Genomic DNA, 24,756 nt, shown 5'->3' on the forward strand with positions numbered 1-24,756 from the left:
ATTCTCTTGACTCAAGAAAATCATTTTCTTCAAAATGGATTTCTTGGTTCAAGAGTTTGGCTCTTGAGTCAAGTTAATTTTTTTATCAGTGTATATAATATATATGAAAAAATGATGTGGATACTTAAATGAAGATTCTTGATGAGTGTAACATCGGGATGAGCTTATATCTTTAAAAATCTATATAAAAATGTATTTAACACTATAAACATTCGAATTTTTATTAATAGACTCTAACATAGGATCCACCGTATAATTAGATAAATTTTTAACAACTTTAATATTAACATTCTTGTTGCAGATTTTCCAATGATATATCAAGTATATATCTTAATATATTAAGATTTACGATGGAATGATTTTACTCCGTAAAATAGCATAATATAAAAAAAAACATACTTTTAATTATTTATTTCTACATGTTTATATTTATAATCTAATATCGTACAAGTCTGATACTAAACAATCAAATTAATTAATGAGAAATTTTCAGAAAATACATTTACACGCTTGGTGGTGTGAAATTTAGGATTCACACCGTTCAAATTTAACATTACACTTAGTGTGATTTTCACACCGTCCGTGTTAAAAATTTTTACACCGAATTATTTACACCACACCGAGTCCAAAAAATTTTTTACAGTGTATAAACGATTAGTGATTACCAATAAATCATTCGTTAAATACTACTAAATATTTATTTGGTGGAACTAAATGGGCTGTAATAAATTATTTAGTACCTATTACTAAATATTTGGTAATTAAAGGTTTGTTACTAAATCATTTAGTATCTGTTACTAAATCTTATTGAATAGAACTAAATTCTTCTATCAATGTCGGAAAATTCAAGCTCAAGATGTTTTTTTTTAATTTTTTAATTTCAATTTGCTTTATTCTTGGTGAAAATCAATTTTTATAATTATAGAATTCATTTTTACATTAAAAAAAAAACTTTTCTTTAAATAATCGCCCTAGATTCAGTCTTTTAATGGCAAACTTTTCACGCGCCGGAAGGTTAATTATATTTTATATTCATCGCGAATCAAAAATATCTAAACCGATCATTGATTGATATAAAGCAGGTCACAATTATATAAAATTGCTATCGAGTGCCAATTAATATTTAACTCTACAGAATAAAATATAAAACATAAAACTCAATTACGAATTAACGATCCGTTAAAACCGTTATTTATTAGTATTCAGTGTCTCTTGCACGTGAAAGCTCAATTTTTTTTTTTTTTTAATTTATTTAAATTATCAATGCTACGTTCAGGTCAAATTATATATTAAAAATTACATTAATTTTCAATGATAAGCGACCACTTATCATTAAATATAAAATCTCGTAAATTAGAGGAATTTTATAATTTAAGAAAGTTCGAGCGAATCTAATGTAAAAAACAATTTCCAACTTTGAGCTTTGAAATTAAGTATACGTATAGATAAATACGTCATTTATCTAATCCCAAAATTTAAAAACGATTCACCGTTTAGTTACTTAGATATTAAATTTTAAAAATCACATATTTTATCTCCTTATACACGGGCTCTTATGGCGGACAAACTTTTGTCGAGACTTTAATTATTTTTTTCAATATTAACCTCCCAACTTTAACGGATAAAAAACTATACACAAGAAACTTGAATTATTACAAAATATAAAAACAATTTAATACATTACCGATATAATTTTTGAAATATTTAAAGTCAAATTTTATGTTTGTAACTCGTTGATCGTCAGCCATTTATTCGAATTAAGATTTGACAACATCGCGTCAACAGCTGAGAAAAAAGAAAAGGATAGAAGTATAGTTACAGAGAGAGAAATGTTTAACTCACACATTCATCCACGTCTCTGTTATAGGTATAATCAAGCGCGCTATTGCCAAATCTGTTTACTTATTCCGGCAAGTAATAAATACGAAAGTCATTTTATTACTTTACTTTATTAAATAAGTAAAAATCATCAATTATTAAATTTTTTAAATTATTTTAAATTAAAATAAAGAATTTTGACGAATATCGGGAAGACTAAAATTAAAGAAAAATTTTAACATTATTTTGACTCATTAGTTACGCTCGAACTTCCTTAAGTATCGTCGATAATTTTGAATAAAATAGGAGTTTTAAAGAGGTTTTAAGTGTCAAATTAATAATTAAGAATTCAATTTTTAATTTTCAAGACTGAAAAATTATAAAAATAACTCAATTACAATTTTTTAATATGCAGTTTTGAAAAATTATGCAAATAAATGAATTATAATCGGTATATTTGGAATTTATTTTTAAATATCAAATCATTTTTTTCCAATAAATAAATTTGTTCTTATAAATTTAAAAAAAAAAAAACACTCAGTTTTTAAAAATTTACGCATGTGAATTTTTTAAATAATATTTTACTTAATTCTACGACAATCGCCATTTGATACATCAACTTACTGTCAGTAATTGAAGAAATTATTGTAGTTAAATCAAAGGCTTTTTTTTCCTAAATAATGCATTTTCTCAAAGAAAATTTATTAATAATATTAATATTATTTTATGAATTAACTTTTAGTAAATAGTAACAACAAAGCCGTTAATGTACTTTCACCATTAATTTTACGCTGCGAATGATATAATAATATAATACTCTTAAAATATTAAGTAAATATCTAAATACTCCCTCACAGATTTATTTATTACTCTTTATGAATAAACAAAAAAAATAAAATCTGATTAAAAGTGTTTCAAGATAAAATACAAATTAATCATTGAAAATATTTTATCATTCACTGAATAAACTTAATACACCATTAACTTAAAATTTCAATGAATATAATAATAAGAAATAAAATAAATTTATCTTTATGGATTATTAAATTGTTCGGATAATCTTTCTCTCAAACTATGTTCTGAATTTATAAGAACTTTTAGTCGCAAAAGAGGAAGAAACTCAAGTTATAAGTATTAAATAATAATTCATGATAGTCTGATTATATTTCTCATTATTCAAATGGAAATAAGGGAGATAAAGATAACTAAAGTGAAACAAACCGAACAAGAACAAGATGAAGTATTCAAGACACACATGCATGTGTATGCATATATGTATATCTCTAAAATATCATACATATCATTTTGCAAGGCTCATTATTATTCGAGAGGATAATCCGCGCCAGGATGAAGCACCGTATAAATAATTCACCGGTATTTAATGTTTAAAAGCGCCAGACCTTAGAATATCGCGATATTCACAGACACGTAGTTGGCAGGCAGTTAAAATTTGGAGCAAAACATGTAAACAGCTTGCTTGAGTGGAGGTCGCGGGCTATAAAAAGAATTAGGATGATGTAGCTAAAGCTGAAGCTGAAGACCAATTAGGTACGATCAAAAATAGTTTCGGCAACGACAATCTTCGGAAGAAGAGAGAGAGTTGTCTCCTGACATTTATTTAGGATCGATATATCCGCAAGAATTTTATTTTCTCAGTCTCTGTCTCCGTCTTGAAACGCCAACTTGAGACACGTCAATTTTTCAACCGAGCTTTTTATCTTATTTCTTTAACCTCTTTCTTACTTACTTTCCGTTTCGCTCTCTTATTCGTCCTCTCCATCTACATTTACATCGGGTCTGTTATAGTTATATGAAGGTACATAGTGCTATCCCAGATCCCAACAGCTTCTTCATCTTCTTTTCCGTTTACTTTATACATCTCTTGACTATTGGACCTTCCATCACCTTGTTATACAGTCTGACGGATTATTTTATTTCTCCTCATTTTTCCCCATGTTATTAGATTCCTTATTCTTTTTTCGAGTTTTTTCATTCGCTACCATTTTTAAAAAGATGGAAATTATTCATACTGACTGCAACCTGAGAGATTATTTATTCAAATTTACGCTCATTAAAAATTCATCCGATGACGCGATTTTTTTTTATAAACAACTTTTTTATTAAATCCTAAATTTTTTATTAAAGTTGTAGAAATTAAAAATATTTTCAATTTACATGGAAAAAAGTGAGCGGTAGAAGCTACCAACTGGCAATCGGTAATATACATGGATATTTTTTTTTCCTGATAGATATTATTTGATAAAAGTATAGAATTTTTATTTTTTATTGAGTATTGAAGATCTAATAGTTATTTTCGATACATATAAGCAAAGGTAGGGATTTTGACGGCTTGAAGTAACGTCACAAGTTTGAGGCTATGGCCACATTATTATCAAGACCGAGTTATTTATCTGGACGAGCGTAGCGAGTTAAAGGCACAAGAATGATGTCACACGTTATTAAATAGCGATGGATAAAACGCACGTATATGTTGTTTACAAGATTCAACTGTCGCTAAGATTCTTTTTGCAATTTTTACTTCACCCAGCGGACGTTTGTCAAATTAAAAAAAAATTTGACTCATCTATAACGTATTTTAGCGTAGTCGTGCAGAAATGTAGAGACAGATAGAGAGAGAGAGAGAAGTTACATTTCGATACTAGTGCGAGGTAAATTAACTAAACTATAGATTGCCAGAAATCGTATTTTTTGCGCCCTCTGTGTGTTGATCGAAAATCCAACTTTCGCGGTTGATATGACAAAAAATTATTTTTCGACATTGAAAAAGATTTTTAACTTTCCGCTTAGAAAATTTCAAAGTAATTCAAAAAAATTACTTTTTTCTAATTTTTTTCGTTAATGATAACTCACGAACGAATCAACCGATTTTAACCGGCCCGGCGGCGATCGACGAGCCGTAGCAAATGGTCTATACGGCTGCTCAATTCGAAAACACAGTAACTGACAATTTTAAGATTTAAAAAAATTTTTCTTGTTAAAAAAAAATTTGCGTGCCTAATTGATAAAAAATTTGATTTAGGAATAGGAAATACTTGAATATAAATATTTTTAAGAAAAAATACTTGAAATTAAGGTCTAAAAGTTATAAAAAATGCAGCAATACTAAAAAAAATCAGGTATAAAAACTTTGCAGTTACTGTGTTTTAAAATTGGGCAGCCGTATAATCATCTACGGAAAATTACCGAGCAAAACCTCGTGACGTTGATAGATTTTATGTATCAACCCAGGTAAGCTCGAAAATTTAGGTAGTACCCTGTTTAAAATTTCCAATAGAATCCCATCAAAAGCGACAAAAGCCACTTGGAAACCCATAAATTTTATTGGTTTCTAAGTGGCTTTTGTCGCTTTTGATGGGATCTTATTGGAGATTTTCAACAGGGTAGATCGGACATCTACAAACGAACAAGACCTCACCAGGAGGAGGGCGGGGGGGGGGGAGAACGCATGCTTAAACAGGGACTTTCAGCAACACCTCCTCGCATGGGCCCTGCTGGAAACTGGTCAAGTTATTATAATATCGACCAGGCCAACATAGTCGTTGAATAAGAACGCTGAGATATTCTGACAATTCCCACGAGAATGTTACTATGTAGACAAATTATTTCTTTGACCATATATTATCATAATAAAAATCGAAATGTTGACAAGAACTAGGTTATTAAAATTTTTGATACTTTATTTGAGAGGAGAAGTATATATTATAGGAAAGACAAAAATAATAAATTTCATCTACTGAAAAAGTGATTCAAGCTACGTCTAATGCAAGAAAAAATAATTGCAATCAATTATTTGACAATTTTTAAACTACACAATCTTGACGAATATATGCAAAGTTAATATTTTTTGTTCTTCACAAAATAATTCGACAATATCATTATAATTGTTTGGCACGAAAACTTGTGGTAGTTGGTCTAATGGTGTGTGATAATTTTCACATACGTAAACACCCTGAAAAATAATTTAAATATTAAGAAAAAATTTTATTGACAGCAAAACATATACTTCAGCATCAGAAATCGTTAGAAGTTTTTAATTTCACTTTCTGTTACTCTTGGTCGACTTATTCGATTCGCTATGTTAAAGTTTACTCGTAATTTTCATAGCTTAAAATATCTTACAACATCAGGTGGGCAATTGTCCAAATCAAATCCGATTGCCTTGTAAAATGGGCCTAAAAGTATAGGTTCTTTGAAAGCATCACAGAAATGGGCCATATAATCGAATCCCATGTTTATTACATATTCACCCATTGATGCTGCCTTCATTATAAATTTTATCTAGAAATGATACTCTCTAAAACACTTCGGTAAAAAAAATGATTTCGAGAATACTGCACGATGTAAAATGACGGTGTAAAATTTTTTTCTTTGTGCTTTTAATGTGGAGTGATCCATTTTTAGGTAGATTTCCTTCGAAATAGAACTATTCTTGCCGGTCTTATGTCGTAATTTGAACAAAAATAATATGTTTTATTCCATTAAGTTTTCCCGAAAAATAGCTTTGGCTCAAAAGTTTAAGTAGGTATTTATATATATGTTAATATATATATATATATATTAGTCCAAATAAAAAATTATGCCGTACTCTACTGTAAATTTGAAGATTTCAATAAATTTTATGTATTTATTAAAATGATTACTGAAAAAAATGATAAAAATATTCACGGGAAGAAATAATGAGAAGTATGATTGTAAAGAGTGTGAGAATTCATCCGATAGGGATACTGTATCCGTGCCCGTGCTCGTACCCCGTACGTATGAAATATCTACACGAATGCACAAGAATGAATTATCTGAGTATCTTCTGGAAACTTTTTTATTATTGTCATATTTCCAAATAGGCCATTTGAATCGTCTATATTACATCGTATATAGATCTTCTAGGATTACATCGTATGAATTCTAAGAAATTGATAACAAAAATTAATCTGTACCAAAGAATCATTATTTAATAAAATTAAATATTGAGAAGTAGCACTTTAATTTATAAAATACCTGTGCGATTGAAAACTGGACTACTGTAACCAACAGTATGGTGGATAACATGATTTTTACAAAAGTTGTCATCATATCAAAAATAGTCGTTGAAAACTTAAGTAATAGTTAGATTAATACTTACTGCGACAATGTAATCAAATAAAGAGAACTCAAATGAGCCTTTAGTTTCATGCATCTAATTATATTTATATGAACTGATGATGTAAAAGGCACAGTAAATATAAATTAAATCGAATGTATATCAATATTACAATCATTTTTCGTGCTTTATGGTAATCGATAATAATCTTATCTTCTATTGCAAGCTATGTAGATCATATAAGATCCAAATTCTGACATATAAAAAAATTGCAACTTTTTATCACACCTGATCAGAACTGTTATCTATGTAGACTGATCTACAAAAAATACAGGAAAACAATAGATTATTTTTTTAGATTTTATCAAATAGTTGCCTGGAATTTTTATGGTCATAAAACTATCATTAATTATTTGTTTTTTTGAAGAAATATCTCAGTGAACACATGTCTGTAATATGACATCATTTATACCATTGGAATGTCATAATATAATTCTATATTCTAAAATTGATGGTAGAATGAAGTTAGCTTAATATGGAAAACATGGACCCTGATTCCTTATTGGTTCAAAATTAGAGCGCGCGCGTATGCGCGCAATTTGAATTTCTAGTATTTTACGTAAATCTGACGTAAAACTGACCGTCCTTGCAATCCAATTATAATGTAAAAAATTTTTATATAATTTCAACATAATACTGATGTAAATTTATGATATCGCGGAAATGACTTAGATATTACGTACAACTGAGATAATATATTAATTACAATATTACGTGACATGAATGCCAACATTGTATGTCATAATGACGTAAGTTTGACAAAGGTAGATTTTGAGAAATCTTAAAAAAACTAAGAAAAAAATTTTTTTTTAATTTGGTTTTTTTGGATTAACTTTTTACGGATTAACTTTAAACGGATTTATTGATAAATTCCAAGAACTGATCAGCTCTTGACCTTGAAAAACTACGTCGATCGCAGCTCATCCGATCGAAATCGGTTGATTCGTTCGAGAGATATCGTGAAGGAAAGAAAACCAAAAAAAGTGTTTTTTCGGAATTACTCGGAAATTTCTTGTTCGATCAATTCAAACTTAAAGATTCTTCATGAGATTGGTTCATTCAAAAGTTATTACTGTTTAAAAATTCAAAAAATAGTGTTTTATTAAACTTCTATCAGACTTTTGAACTCGAAGAGCTTAAAAGCATGTAAAAGTTATCTTTTTCAGCTTGGAGAGCTCAAAATAACACAAATATTGTATTTTTAAGCTCGAAAAGTGAAAATTGATAACTTTTAATGATTTTTTTTTTCAAAGTAGAAGCTATTAAAAAAATCATTTGACTTACAATTACTCGGATTTATTATACAGAAAAAAAAACCTTATCACTAATGAAATTGTTGAATTAATTATAAGTTTTATTGTCATTTCAATAATTGACATCGCTTATACAGCATGTTTCTAAATGGATCGTTTTATCCTTGGATGAGATTTAATGTAAATTACGGTAATGTAATTACAAAATCAATGAAAATTTCCAAGTTAAAATTATAATAATTAAATAATTTTTAAAAAATTAATCTAGGTATTTTCAAAAATTGTTTGAAATTCCTGCCAAATTTATTTATTAAAATGACCAACAGGAATTCTAATTATAAAAACAAAAAATAAAATATTTAGTATTTTTCTGTGTCAAATTTCTCCCCAAAAATCCAAAATCTTACACAGAAAAAAAAATTTACTTGAATCAAGTAATTTTGAAGACTTTTATCTTCTCGATTTGAGTAGAAAAATTCTTAAACTAAGAAATTTTTCTTGGTTTAAGTAAATTTTACTTAATTCAAGAATTTTTCGTCTTGATTTAAGACACTCTTCAAAATTATTTTCTTGGTTCAAGAATTTTTCTCTTGAAACAGTTAATTTTTTTTTCAGTGTACTAGCATCAAAATTTTCCAATAATTAAAAATCCATCGAACATAGCTCGAAGCAGATTTCGCTGTACGATCTGAATAATTTATCCACCAATAGAATAAATAAATACCGACAATAATATAATTGATGATCCGGAAAAATGCACGAGAGCCCAATTTATTGTGCGGAATAGTTTGTATTGGAGTTCTATTCGCAGCATAATGCACAGAGCAGACATAATAATACACGGCAGACATGGAGAGAATTATCCGAGACTAAACTATTACACCTTCAGCCTTTGTGTCTACCTATATCGTGTATGATATTATATCTGGCGGTATCTTCGCTCATACATGCATCCAATGCAATTGGAAGTCTCTTTCTCTCTCCGGTGTAGGTGAATGGTGAATGATGATCATGATAGAGCGACGAGCTTACTGCCCGTGACAGTCGTTCGCCAACCTCTGGCCGGATGGCATGTGATAGTGTTTTATACGGCACCATGCATCATATAACTAACGTTTTAATGTTTTATTTGTATCACGCGCCGCAGACTCCGTATAAATAATACGAGTATGTATCAACTCACATGAGCGAGTCTGGCGAACTGCAAGCCAACTAACACCGGATGTAGGTCACCGCGCTGACGGTGTGCCGGTGTTTCTGTTCCTTCCGGGTCGGCCAATCAACCGACAACTTTCTATTATTATTGTCGTTGATGAGTTCGCATTGCTCCCAACTCCGAACAACGGTGCAATCTCCAGTCACGTTATTCTACTCTATTCTTTTTTTTATTTTTTATATTTTGTATCGCTGCGTTTTTTTTTTATGTATGAGAAATTTTATTTTTTCACGGTGAATTAATATTGCGGTTTAATTTTTTTTCAACTACCGCAGCAATATTTATACCGCGCTGGGTTTCCATTCGTTTTGCTTGAAATATATACGAGGTATGCAATTTTTTTTTTCTTTTTTGGAAAAACAATAATTTGATTAATTATTCCCTGATGTTTTGTTTTATTATTTAAAATTGTTCAATAATTCATTCAAGTGTTATATTTTTACACAAAGGCTCTGGGTATGTTTTTTTTTATAAATTCTTTTTAACAAATTGAATACTCGGTTAATTATTTACTTTTTGCTTTAGTTATTTTTTTTATTTTAATCGAGGAAATTCATAAGTTAAAAACATCTTTTTATACCGGGAAACGTGTTGTTAGTTATTGGCCCAATCGGCAATTTGTTTTAGTTTGGAAATATACTCGAGAGCAATGTATTAATATTTTTTATTTATTGACCAAGTTATCGGTCCCAGTGGTCAAATTTCCGAAGATAAAATAAATTACTTTATCATCAGGTTTTTATTTTATTCTCAATGTTATTTCTGATTAAAAAATGAGTCATTTTTATGACGTTTTTTTAATAAAAAATTAATCTATATCACTAAGAACTTATGTTAAATTGCACTGTACTTTTTTAACTATTGACATTTTTAAAGATACAAGCTCATCCCGATGTTACATTCATCAAGACCTTTCATTTGAGTACCCCCACATGAGGACCCACATCAATTTTTCATATATTTTATATATTTATATATATGAATTTATGAAAAATATATCAAAATGCATGTGGGTACTCAAATGAAAGGTCTCGACGAGTGCAATATCAAGATGAGCTTATATCTTCAAAAATATCATTAGTTGACAAGATATCAAAGTCAGTTCTTAATTATTGACATTTTTTAAGATATAAACTCATCCCGATGTTACACTCATCAAGAGCTTTCATTTGAGTAATCATATGCATATTTGATATATTTTTCATATATACATATATATAATATATATAAATATATAAAAAGTTGATGTGGGTATTCAAATGAAAGGTCTCGATGAGTGTAACATCGGGACGAGCTTATATTTTTAAAAATCTCAATAGTTCATCAGATATAAGGTCACTTCTTAACTATTGACATTTTTTAAGATATAAGCTCATCCTGATGTTACACTCATCGAGACCTTTCATTTGAGTACTCACATCAATTTTTCATATATTTTATATATTTATATATATGTATATATGAAAAATATATCAAAATGCATGTAGGTACTCAAATGAAAGCTCTTGATGAATATAACATCGGGATGAGCTTATATCTCTAAAAACGTCAATATTTATGAAAGTACAGTGCAATTTAACAACATTCATTATTTAATAAAGCATAATTTTATTAATTTATAGTTCAAAAGTCATGGTAGTCATATAGTGCAAGGTTGCTAGTTTCTTATTAAATTTCTTTCAATAATTAAATTTACCTTAAATTGATAAAAATTCTTAATTAATTAAACGACTCATTACAATAATATTCATTAGTATAAAAGCTTTTTACTAAAAAAGCGCGTTCTACATCAACATTAAATAAAGTAAATATTAAAATAATACATTATTTTCCACAAACATTAAAAACATTTCATTTCCACTACTTAATTAAAATCTCAAAAATCAAATAATACTCCAATTAACTCATTTCACAAGTATACATCACAAAACCAGAATAACTAAAATTAAATTTTCATTTTAATGAACCCTTTTCCGTGAAACATTTTGTTTACTCGACTAATTACTTTACCTCAAAATGAAATTTAAAAATTAAACTACATTTTCCCGACTAACTTAAGCTAAGCTAAGCACTTAACTTGTTCATTTTCTAGCAAAGTAAAAATATAAAAAAATTAATTTTCACAATTCCGAGGGCGAGTAAATCGTAAAAACAAAAATAAAAGTTAAAAAAAATTTATGTTTTGATAAATGAAGCCGATATTTCTGAAATATAACTCCCGGGTTTCGCGGATACATCGAGAGAGTTTTCAGCGATAAAGGCACGTGTTGCGATATACAGAACATATTTCATCCGGTGAAACAACGGGGAATAAAAAAAGGAAGTGTGTAGTGTGGAGTAGTATAGTACCTAGGTAACACAATTAAAAAAGTGTAACAATGTCGTAGAAAAGGAGTGTGAAATCGTTGACATAAAAGCACAACAATGCTTCTCTTCTCTTTTTACGTTGTTTAATGTCGTGCGTTTCGTCCTCTGTGTTCTGTATTTTGTGTTTTCTGTACATCGTTCTTGTTTGCTGTTTTATTCGTCCTATCAATGATGCATTTTATTTATTTGTTTTCACCCTACTCCCACTTTTTCTTCTATTTTTATTAAACTCTACGTGATGTGAAGAGCAGTTTAGCTCTCGCTCATCTCGCGAGTGTCCAGTTTAGTTTCCAGTTTTCCAGTCTCCAGTCTCATCCTACACACACATTACTGAAACACATAACATACAACAGACAGGCCATTGTCTAGTCGAGCACCAGAATGCTCGGTCCGAAAGCGTGACTATCGAACTAAAGGAGTACTATTCTACTCTTCTCATCTATATATATATACGTACACATTTTCCGTTATGTTACGTCCTTACGGTACGGATCGTAAAACTTTGACCTCGAGATTACCTCAGAATATCTTTCCTGGCACTTTGCGAATACTATTATACTATAACTATTATTACTATTACTATTACTATTATATAGTATACCGCCCATTGTCACTACTACACCCGCGATGACTACTCTACGACTATTTATGTTATTTTACATGTATGTGTATGACTACTGCCTTACACTACCCATTTTCTCATCCCTCTTTCCTGCTTTACCTTGTGACAATTTAAACTTATTTTATTTTATACTGCAAATAGAACTGCGAAATTGAGGGTACGCGGAATACTATAAATATATACGTTCGTACATACGTAAATCATGATAACACAATTTCACTGTAACGAGCTTTTATGATAATGAAATATTTTGTTAAATAATGTAAATTATTTTCTTTTTTATTTATTATAAAAATTTTAATTTGGTAATTTAGTCTATATTTTAATAACTAAATTTTTTTTTTATTATATAAGAATTCAAGACTGAGAAAAAAAGTTGTAATACACTGATAGAAGGATTCGTTTATAATTAAAAATATTTGTTAATATTTAACAAATCATTTATTAGAGACCACTTTTTAGTATTAAACAAATATTTCTTAATATTTAAAATGATTTGTTTGTATTTAATAAACCTGATTATCATTGATTAAATATTAATAAATCTTTTTAAATACTAAGAAATATTTGTTAACAAATATTTTTAACTATAAACAAATCCTTCTATCAGTGTGTTTTAATTATTAAGGATGTTTCGAGAAAAAACCGTTTTCTTAAAATTTTTTTGAAATTTTGAGTACTTAGACTTATTAGTATCCTCTATACGCAGGAATTTTTTTTAAATAGTCCCAACAGCACTAAATTTTGAAATATTAGAATTTAAAATTTGCATATTTTACATGCAAACCCTATGCTGACTGACGTTTTATTAAATATCAACCGTAATTTTCTTAGGATTGTTTTAAAAAACTCAGAATCATTAATTGAAGATATAACAAGTATTTTTTATCAACACGAAAAAAATAAAAATTACATTATATAATGTAACGTGGCACTCCGTGATGAAAACTGGAAAAATTACATCAGTTTCAGATTGCAATTATTAAAGGTTTTATAAGAATTACTTTGTAGAGTGTAATATTTACATTGAAAGTTTTGAAAATTAATATTCCAAATTTGAATTTAGAAAAATAGTATTTCGAACTGTAATTTTTCTAGTTTTAAATACGACGGGACACTTATTACTATTTATAATCTAATTTTTCGAGTTTTCTTTTTTCCGTAACAAATAAAAAAATTCATTTTTTTATAAAAAATGTTTGAAGTTAAGGACTTTCGATATTTTTCGTGAGTGGAAGTAAGTGAGCGATAACCTGTAAGGAAGCAGCACTAGTTAGTGAGAAAGAAACCAAAAGCTATAACCTATTGGTGTCTTTTTCTTCTCTATGAACTTCCATAATACAATTTTTAATTATTGGAAAAAAAATTATTTTGAAAAAAATTTTATGAATTAAACTCAACCAATTAAAATATCCAATTCTTCGTCTAACAACTTATTTTTTAACTCACTCAAACTGGTTCCTAAATTTTTTTTTTTTAATTATTTGAGTCTCAATAAATAAAAATTGTCTTAAAAATTAAAATATTACAACTTTCTTTCTGTATATTAAAGTATATTATAATATAACGACGTTCTAATTAACAAATTGTCTAACTCTATTTTAGAGAATCTTCCATTTGTATGAAAATACAATACGAAATTTATTATCACTTTACACAGAAAAAGAGATTTCTTGACTGGAGAATAAAATTCTTGGCTCAAGTAAATTTTCGGGTTCCCGAGGGAAGACCGAAGTTGTCTTGGCCGAAGTAAAAATTTTTCTTGAAATTCTATTCTTGGTGGAAGTTATTTTTCTTAATTCAAATTATCATAAATACTTGATACAATAAATTTTTATATTGGATCAAGATTTTCAGATACTTTAGGAAAGCAGCGCCACCTACTTCAGCTGAGAAAAAAATTTTCTCACCTTGAGAAAATTTTTCTCTTGAATATTTGATACCCATTTTAGATTATTTTAGTACGCAATTATACATATTGAATGAAAGAAAATAGTTCAATATTATTTGATCTTCCCATTTGACATATTCGTCAATGAAAATAATAATGAAAATTTATTATCGAGATATTTAATTTTTTGGAGCAAGAGAAAAAGTTTCTCAAGACAAGAAAATTTACTTCTTTCAAGAACTTAATTTTTGGAGTAAGAGAAAAATTTTCTCAAAACAAGAAAATTTTCTTGATTTAAATAAATTGTCTTGGATCAAGATACGTATTTATTGAAGCAAGAGAATTAATTTTATTGGAATAAGTGAAATTTCTTGTATCAAAAAAAACATTTTTTTTCGCCCAAGAAAATAATTAGCAAGAAAAATATTTTCTTGGTTCAAGTGAACCATTCTTTCTGTGTAATAAACCATTTAATATTTAATAGAGGTATAATATTTTTGTTAGGATCATTCAAATAATTTATAATTGTACTATTACTACATCAAAATATTAAAAAATCACCCTCTAAAAAATAAGGAGAGACAAATTGCTAATTAGACCTTCGATAAAACAAAAATTTAGTTGTTTAAATATGGACTAAATTGCCAAAATAAAAATTTCATAATAAATCCTTAAATTAAATGAAAAAAAAATAATAATGTAATTGAATCAAATATAAAGTTTAACCAAGTCATATTAATCCACTTTGCTATAATGAAGTTAACAAAACTTTATTAGTAACTTCAATACTTCGATCAACCAACCGAAATTCCTCCGGCTTAACTTCATCGTTCAATAGTATCGACAGCTTTATCTTTCCAAGCTTTTACCCCCAAAGTATAATCATAACAAACCATTTGATTCATATTTTTCCTCTCAAACTTCATCAACAATGTTCAACGCTCTTACAATAGTTACACACCAATTCACACTAATCATTTTAAAGCTTTAGCCCTAAAAAAAGTTAATTAAACAGATCCTCTTATCCCCAATCCAAAACTATCAATTAATCAATTAAAAGTATTAATTAATTAAGTTTAAATACTATTTATCTTTAACCAATAATCAATATCGGTTACTGATATATGCGACCGCTTATACTAATACCAATGCAATTTTATTTGTCGGACATATTTATTTATAAAGTAGCTATCACTTGTAAACCACACAGTTACCATCAATCCAGCGAACGCTCCAAACTCTCTTCACTCTTCTCTCTTTTCCAATGTGAATAGGGAGTCTATTTACTGTCCAATAAATTCAAAGCCCAACGACACAGAGAAACGATATTACCTGGTGTACAGAGAGTTCACTACCGAGCATCGAGTAGAGGGTAGAAGCTACTATACAGAATATACACAGTTAAGTGCCCCGCTGTACAGTGGAGTAATATATAGGGTAGGAAACTGGCAAGCTAGATTTGTCCCTTATCCTCTCCTCCTACTTCACCCCATCTCTCTCTTCGTTAACCTGAGGTAATCCACACAAGACAACTTATACCAAACAAACTTTTCGTAATGCAATTTACTCCGATGGGCAAGTTATTTCAAATTTGACCCGTGGGGATTGGTCACCTATCGGGTTTAGTTATTTTATTAAATAATAATCTGTATAATCGATTTTTAGTAGATTTCAGAAAAATCTAACTATTGCATTTGTTCTCTTGACGCAACTTTTCAAAAATTTTGCTATACTCCGACTTTACTCGACGAGCTGAGTCAGAAAATACATATAGTTCAAAAGTTTATATATGTATGTATATATATAAATATATATACGATATAACGCGGGGCTTGTCAGCACGATAGCTCCTACAATTCTTTAGGGATTTCAATGAAACTCAACATACTTATTGTATAAACGATTATGAAGGTCGAGTTCAAATTTGAGCCAAATCGTTTGATTAGTTTAGAAATTACATCGTTTTAAAAATTTTAAAATTCAAAAATTCCATATTTTTACCGCTTTTCCTTCAAATAACTTTTGAACGCGTCGAGATATTTGAATTCTGTAAAATGCATCTAAAAGCTCAGAAAATAAGCTTTAATTTACATGTTTACACATATTTCTAGACCAAAAAATATCTATTATGGGTCCCTTTCAATGAAATTTTTTAGTAGATTTCAGAAAAATCCAACTATTGCATTTGTTCTCTTGATGCAACTTTTGAAAAATTTTGCTATATTCCGACTTTACTCGACGAGCTGAGTCAGAAAATACATATAGTTCAAAAGTTTATATATGTATATATATATATAAATATATATACGATATAACGCAGGGCTTGTCAGCACAATAGCTCCTACAATTCTTTAGGGATTTCAATGAAACTCAACATACTTATTGTATGAACGATTATGAAGGTCGAGTTCAAATTTGAGCCAAATCGTTTGATTAGTTTAGAAATTACATCGTTTTAAAAATTTTAAAATTCAAAAATTCCATATTTTTACCGCTTTTCCTTCAAATAACTTTTGAACGCGTCGAGATATTTGAATTCTGTAAAATGCATCTTAAGCTCAGAAAATAAACTTTAATTTACATGTTTACATATATTTCTAGACCAAAAAATATCTATTCTGGGTCCCTTTCAATGAAATTTTACTCTTGCAGTCGTTTTATTTAGTTTAATGGTTGTAATTTAATATTAAATAGAAACATTTTCAATAAGTTGATATTAGAATTTTACTTACTGAATTCACACTATTGTTGTACTAAAACCAGCAAATGTTTATTTTGAACAAAATTAGTTCTAAATAGTTTAAAATTAATTATTTAATTTTTTTTAATTCATGAATCAAATGACATATTATCATTAATTTTATTTTATAAAAAACAATTTTATTTTTATTTGAGAAATCTACTTCCATTTCGGCTGCCGAATGGCCTTTTATTATTTCTTGAGGTCGTTGCTCCGGCCGACGATAATATTTATAATTAATTATGATCCTCAAATCCAATTCATCCGTCTGACAGTTAATTATTTAATTGGATCACTTTATTAGATTAATTTGACGTACTTCTTATATTAACTATGTACCCGGTCTCTCAATTTAATCCCCGCATGCTAATTTATTTTAACTTTTGAATTTTAAGCTAATAGATATTTATAACTTAAAATTTTGATAAAATTTAATGCTAAATTATTCACTTATATGACGACGTTAAATGTTAGATATTTCCGAAGCTTGCGATTGATTTATTCATCAGTTATTCCAATGTAATACAATTTTCATTGAATAATTACGCTGTGTGTAACTTCTCAGTACTAAAACCAGTTGAACTATCGGATTGAACTTTAGCTTCTTTTATTATGTGTGGCCAAAATTTTAATATTCGAAGCAAGAGTAATTATTCAGGCTATTGGTATTTAAATAATTTTCCTTTTAATTAGTCGACAATTTTTTTTTCATTTAGTGTGATTGAAAATAAAATTAAATTGAAAGGCTAAATAAGCGAGCAATTGCTTATTCTATCAACATAATATTACCGAAATTTAAATATACACAGACTGTGTGATGTGGAATAATTTTAGTCCTCTTGATATTTCAATAATTAACAAATTCAATAATCCTGCTCACTCATTTTATCCCAAATAAATGGTAATTATTTTTCAAACTAATATAAATTAACTGACATATTTTACTGATGTATGATTTAATCTTTTGATGATGAATATTCATGATAATTATTATTTTTTTAATTCTTTTATGACAAAAGTCATTTTAATTTTTTTTATTAGCATCGCTAATTCATAAAACAAATCCGATCAATTTTGCTAATTATAATTATTTTAGTTATGAAATTAATTATTTATTTATTGGTCAAATATTTTGCTACGGGCAAAAATTACTTCACGAAACATAAATATAATATTCAATAATAAACATAAAACAAAAATTTTACCCAATAAATAAAAAAAGTAATTATGTTTTAAAAAGTGCTGATTTAGCTATATCCAATAAAAATTTATCAGTTTATAATAATTCAGTAACTTATATATGCAGGTAAAGCAAATGTTCACTCATGCTTATATTTATGACACAATTTTCATCTCTATAAAATAGCAAAATATGACGGGAGATTGAATTTATAATAACCTGATGATGAAAATGAAATTGCTTTTGAAAGTAAGCCAAAAAATGAAACCATCTCTTTGATGAGAAATGATTTCAAATACTGCATTATTTTTCGAAAATGATTATTCCAATTGACCTACTAGAACTTTTAGGTCAAACTAGCAACCTTGCAGTCACTATGTGACTGCTGTGACTTGTGAACAATAAATAAATAAAATTTTGCTTTATTAAATAATTATTTTCGTTGAATTGCACTGTACTTTTTTAACTATTGACGATTTTAAAGATATAAGCTCATCCCGATGTTACACTCATCAAGAGCTTTCATTTGAGTATCCACATGCATTTTAATATATTTTTCATATATACATATATATAAATATATAAAATATATGAAAAAATGATGTGGGTACTCAAATGAAAGGTCTCGATGAGTGTAATGTTGGGGTGAGCTTATATCTTTAAAAATGTCAATAGTTCACAAGATACAAGGTCATGTCTTAGTTATTGACATTTTTTAAGATATAAGTTCATCCCGATGTTACACTCATCAAGAGCTTTTATTTGAGTACCCACATGCATTTTTATATATTTTTCATATATACACATATATATTATATATAAATATATGAAAAATTGATGTAGGTACTCAAATGAAAGGTCTCGATGAGTGTAATATCAGGATGAGCTTATATCTTCTAAAATATCATTAGCTGACAAGATAGCAAAGTTAGTTCTTAATTATTGACCTTTTTTAAGAAATAAGCTCATCCCGATATTAAACTCATCAAGAGCTTTCATTTGAGTACTCACATGCATTTTGATATATTTTTCATATATACATACATATATATATATATATATATATATATATATATATATATATATATATATATATATATATATATATATATATATATAAAATATATGAAAAATTAATGTGGATACTCAAATGAAAGGTCTTGATGAGTGTAACATCCGGATGAGCTTATATCTTTAAAAATGTCAATAGTTCACAAGATACAAGGTCATTTCTTAATTATTTATTTAGATATCGAGCATTTTCGAATGCAGCCTAAATACTTATCATCATAAATTGACTTTTGGTGAGAATAATATGAAACCATGAAAAGGCACAACTCCAGGTCAACACTTTACCACCGATACCAAATTTCAGCCACAAAATTTTTCTCATTCTCTTAACAATATAGTTAATAAAAATAAAATGAAAAAATAATATTCAAACTTTAGTCAAATTCAGTCAATTTCAGTTGAAAAATTTTTCCAGCTTAATCAAAGTTCATGTGTTTCTGCAAGTCAACATAAGCTCACTGTAATATAACCTGAACTTTTCAAAGTTTAGACCGCAGTTCCATCTACATAAACTAGAAAAATATTTTTCATCCCAATTCCTGTTGGTGCTCACAGTAATAACTCAAATTCTTTCCCTTTGTTCTACTTTTCACGTATTCTATCAAAATAACGGTAGTCTGAAAACATATCGTATAAATCTCACCGAAAAAAATAAAAGAAAAAACCAGAAAGAATTCCGAGTTACAAATCAAGATAACTCACACAATTATTTCCGACGAATTTATGAGAGTCCTCCGTCAAGTAGAACGTGTTAAAAAAAATAATAAAACACGCACGTATGGCCACAATTGTCAACAATCAACAATTACCAGCTTTCGAAACGCAATTGAAATATTAATGCGCTATATTAATTGATAATTGTGAAAATTTCTCGAGCGAACCTTCGGACAAATAGAGCCCGTGATATTTTTTTCCACGAAGGAGAGAAGGAGGGAATTGGAGTGGAATGACAATGAATAAAATTACACTGATGACAAGCTGACAATAATTGACGTGAGTGTCGGCGGAAGTGTTAAAGAGAAAAAATAAATAAATAAATTAATTTTTTCTCTAGATTCTGTAAACTTTTTTTCACACTTGACAGTCGACTGTCTAGTGGATCCTCGAGTTGAGTTCGTTGAGTTAAAACTCCATATCAACTCGACTTATTATTCTATTCTATTCAGCTTTCAGAATCACGGTTTTCAGCCTTGTGTACTTATTCTAGTTGAGTCTACTCGTGTAACACGTAGCAGTAAGTCACGTATAAGATTTTAAACCAGCGAGTTTGCGGGAAAATATAAGAATAGAATTGGACGTAAGTGCCGGTGGAGATATGCGGTGAGGAAGAACAAGAAGAACAAGGAAGTTCTTGGCTGTAGAAGGTGGAAAGTATAAGGTGGGATGTCATTCGAGACGAATACAAAGTACCGGCACTTCGGGTCTTCCCATGGGAGACAAAAGAGATGACGCGGTTCCCATTTCCGTCAGAATCGACTTCGACGCCTCGTTACCGATTTTACCACTTACATCTTTTCTTACACCCCTATATCTCTCTGTAATGCTCAGACCGGTGATACCCCGGGCGCCTTTATCACGATTTTAACCGGCAAAGTGAAGAGACTGATTTATTACGGCTTATAAATTTATTATAGAGCTGAAAGTTTTATCCGAATCGAAAAATTTACTTTTTTGTTTATTGTTCTGCAAATTCCTTTTTTTTAAAACTACAAACTGAACGTTTTTATCGCTCTAGCCTTTCTGACGGATTCTATTTATTATTTTTTTTTATTAAAAAAAAATAAAAATAAAAATTGAACTGTCAAACAAAATTATATTTTAGTTTTAATTAAAAAGCGCAAAGTATTTTTTTTTTTTTGGTTTAAATAATTAAATACTTCATCGACGTTTTTTAAAATTGCTCATTCAACTGTCATTTATAATTATAGTATTTAAAAACTCTCGACGTGAAATAAAAATAAACAAAAGTTTGTATAGAGGATTTTAATAATATTTCTCTCATACAAAAGCGTATTCGTACACATACGGTATTAGCCGCATTAAATATCGCGAAAATAGATTAATGCTCTTTGAATGAAAATTTTCCAATTTATCGACAACCTGCAGCCGAATTCTATTAGTTCGTTTATTATGTTAATAATTACAGTAATTGTTGTTGCTATTATTGGTTTTGTATTTGGGTTGAATATTGACTATTAATGCTTTTAGAGTTGGAATTATTCGAAGAATATTGATTGTTGAAATTTTTTTAATTAAATATACGTTTGTGTAAAATGTATGATGGATTATTTTTTAATTAGTGAAGTATAAAATATTTTTTTTTTTAATATTATTAGTATAAAATTAATCGTACAAAAAAGGAAAAAATTTTTGACTTTAGAATACATTTTTTTTAATAAAAAAAAAAATTTCTTGCTTCAAAATAATTTCAGTTAATTTTTTTTGTGTAAAATAAAATTTTTTTCACATCAATTTTTATCAAAATAAAATAATTGGTAAAAATAATATTTACAAAAAATGATATTGAAATTTAAACTGACAAAGATCGGAAATATTTCAAGATAATTGACAGAGTGTAACTCAATAAATAAATTTGATTTTATGAACAAGAAAAACCATTTTAAAAATGTTGAAAAAAAAAAAATAGAAAAAAATGTTGAAAAAATAAATTTTTTATTTTTTTACTAAATTTAAATCCGGAAAATATTTCTCTAATTAAATTATTTTCAGAAGACTAATTAAACTGAATTTTCCTACGAAAATCCAAAAATACTCGGTTAATTATTTTCTCCTCACACAATTGACGGCATAACAATTAAAAAGAAAAAGTTGGAGCTTTCCACTGCATCGCATACATTATTATCCCGGCTTATGGAGGGGCTGAACCATAATAAAGACTTTAGAAACCCAAGTATTTATGTACCCACATTACCCATTCCCATACGACCATTCCGTTCACACATGACTCGCTATACATACTAGTTAAAGTTGTGACGCGTGATATTTTCAGTTGAATAGACTGACTCACCAAGAAAGATAGATATGTATTCAATAAAGTGAAACTATAGGTATTTCATACTACATATACTGGTTTATTTTAAATCAGCACATGTCCCGTGAAATCTCTGAAACACACTCAATGCTGTTACGTTCCGTATAGTAATATATAATATCTCTATGTCTATGTCATAGCTTTCTCGCGCGGATTCAATTGTTCATGCAAAGTAGCTGTCGATATTCTGTCAAACTCGAGTAGTCAATTCAAACAGAAATCCATTGCTTGTATTGTCAACTATTAACGTGACTAACTCCATAAATAAATAAATAAATAAATGAATAAATTTATTTTATTATCCTTGCCTTAGTTTGCGCTCCAAATAATTTATATTGCAAATTATTAAATACTAGCAACTTTGCAGACACTATGTGAATTATAAATAAATAAAATTTTGCTTTATTAAATAATGAATTTTGTTAAATTGCACTATACTCTCTTAATTATTGACATTTTTGAAGATATAAGCTCACCTCGATGTTACACTCAACAAGAGCTTTTATTTGAGTACCCACATGCATTTTGATATATTTTTCATATATACATATTTATAATATATATAAATATATAAAATATATGAAAAATTGATGTGGGTACTCAAATGAAAGGTCTCGGTGAGTGTAATGTCGAGATGAGCTTATATCTTCAAAAATATCATTAGCTGACAAGATAGCAAAGTCAGTTCTTAATTATTGACATTTTTTAAGATATAAGCTCATCCCGATAATACACTCATTAAGAGCTTTCATCTGAGTACCCACATGCATTTTATATATTTTTCATATATACATATATATAATATATATAAATATATGAAAAATTGATGTGGGTACTCAAATGAAAGGTCTCGATGAGTGTAACATCGGGATGAGCTTATATCTTTAAAAATGTCAATAGTTTTCAAGATACAAGGTCATTTCTTAATTATGTATCTAGAGATAGAGAATTTTCGAATAAAAAAAACCGATTTTATCATATGACAAAATTTTTCTTATTTTTTTAATAATATAGAAGATAAAAAATAATTATTAATAAATTTTTGCTTACCAGGTTTTAAAAAATCCAAAACAAATCACACGGTTCAAAAAAAAAAAATTATTTTAATTTAATTATCAGCGGTAAAATAATTATCGATGCACCTTTTAATTATTGCGATCAAAGCAACAAACTTTGACGATAATAATAATAAGCAAATATAATAAGCACGTCGGTGTATTATGGGTTCGTCTGTATGTCAAACGGCTCGGAGCGATGTCGGAGGATAGACTGACTTGGGTACGGTATATTCCAGCGACTAAACTTGCACGAGTTGGTATGAAAGCGGGAGCACCGTCGACGATGCGGCGCGGTAGTAAAGCCGCTCACGCGCCCGATGACCCCCTTCTTCATGTACTCAACCTTTCCTTTAACCTCTTCTTCTTCTTCTTCATCATCTTTTTGATTTTTTTTTGTATATCCGAGCAGCTTCTCTGCTTCTCTTCCAATTCTCCTGACGTTCCTCGAGGATGTATACAATTTTATTTCACCCTCGTCCTCTTTTTCTCCTGGCCATCCTCACTCACACGGCGTACGTCTTTGAGTGCTCTGGTTTGCACGCTGAGTTTGGGCCAAAGTCCGCAAGGAGAATATTATGGAAGAGTGAATATGCTGCTGGCGTAAACTCACTTTGTAGTTACAAGGAAAAATTGGAAAATATTCTTGTACTTAGTCTTAGTCTGAGTCTTTTTTTGAATTTCTGGGGAATTATTTTTTGGTAAATTGCTATAATTTTTTTAAAAAGATTTTTATTAAACGTTGATGATGAAATTGAGGGTTAAATATTCGGCTGCTCAATTTTAAAACACAGTAACTGCAAAATTTTTATACCTGATATTTTTTAGTATTGCTGCATTTCTTATACTTTAATTTTAAGTATTTTTTCTTAAAAATATTTATATTCAAGTATTTTCTGTTTATAAATCAAATTTTTTATCAATTAAGCGCGTCAACTTTTTTTTAACAAGAAAAATTTTTAAAAATCTTCAAATTGTCAGTTACTGTGTTTTGAAATTGGACAGCCATATTAGAGATATAAAAAAAGACCATTCGGCAGCCGAAATGGAAGTAAATTTCATTTTATTACTTATCAATCAAAATTACAATTGAATTTTAACGTATGATTTTTATTGTAATTGTAATTTATTGAAAGAGGCCGTAGGACGTAGTCCTCTAACGGCCAAAAGCATAAACAGAGTATACAAAATATCTTAAAATTAAGTACAGATCAATATAATTTTAAGTAAAAATCAAAAACAAAAAGTGCTCATAAGCTATTATCGACAATCAAAATAGATTCTTATAATGTTAATATTGATAGGTCTCTCAACGTCAATTTTATCACAATAA

General features: G+C 28.4%; 2 protein-coding genes across 2 annotated transcripts in view; both read right to left on the minus strand.

The window, feature by feature from the left end:
- Positions 1-23,699, minus strand: part of LOC123259480 (kielin/chordin-like protein) — a 57,279-nt gene extending 33,580 nt beyond the window's left edge. Inside the window, exon 1 of the mRNA XM_044720023.1 lies at positions 23,419-23,699. The gene's annotated coding sequence lies outside the window, so the exon portion shown is untranslated. The remainder of the gene's footprint in view (positions 1-23,418) is intronic.
- On the minus strand, positions 5,579-6,694 carry LOC123259488. The gene is made up of 3 exons (XM_044720036.1): positions 6,633-6,694; positions 5,959-6,117; positions 5,579-5,788 (listed from the first exon to the last, which is right to left on the minus strand). The coding sequence occupies exons 1-3, from the start codon at positions 6,666-6,668 to the stop codon at positions 5,645-5,647; spliced, it is 339 nt and encodes a 112-aa protein (XP_044575971.1). The 5' UTR covers positions 6,669-6,694; the 3' UTR covers positions 5,579-5,644.
- Positions 23,700-24,756: the final 1,057 nt, after the last annotated feature.

Source organism: Cotesia glomerata, linkage group LG1 (genome assembly GCF_020080835.1).
Source record: "Cotesia glomerata isolate CgM1 linkage group LG1, MPM_Cglom_v2.3, whole genome shotgun sequence".
Lineage (NCBI taxonomy): Eukaryota > Metazoa > Arthropoda > Insecta > Hymenoptera > Braconidae > Cotesia > Cotesia glomerata.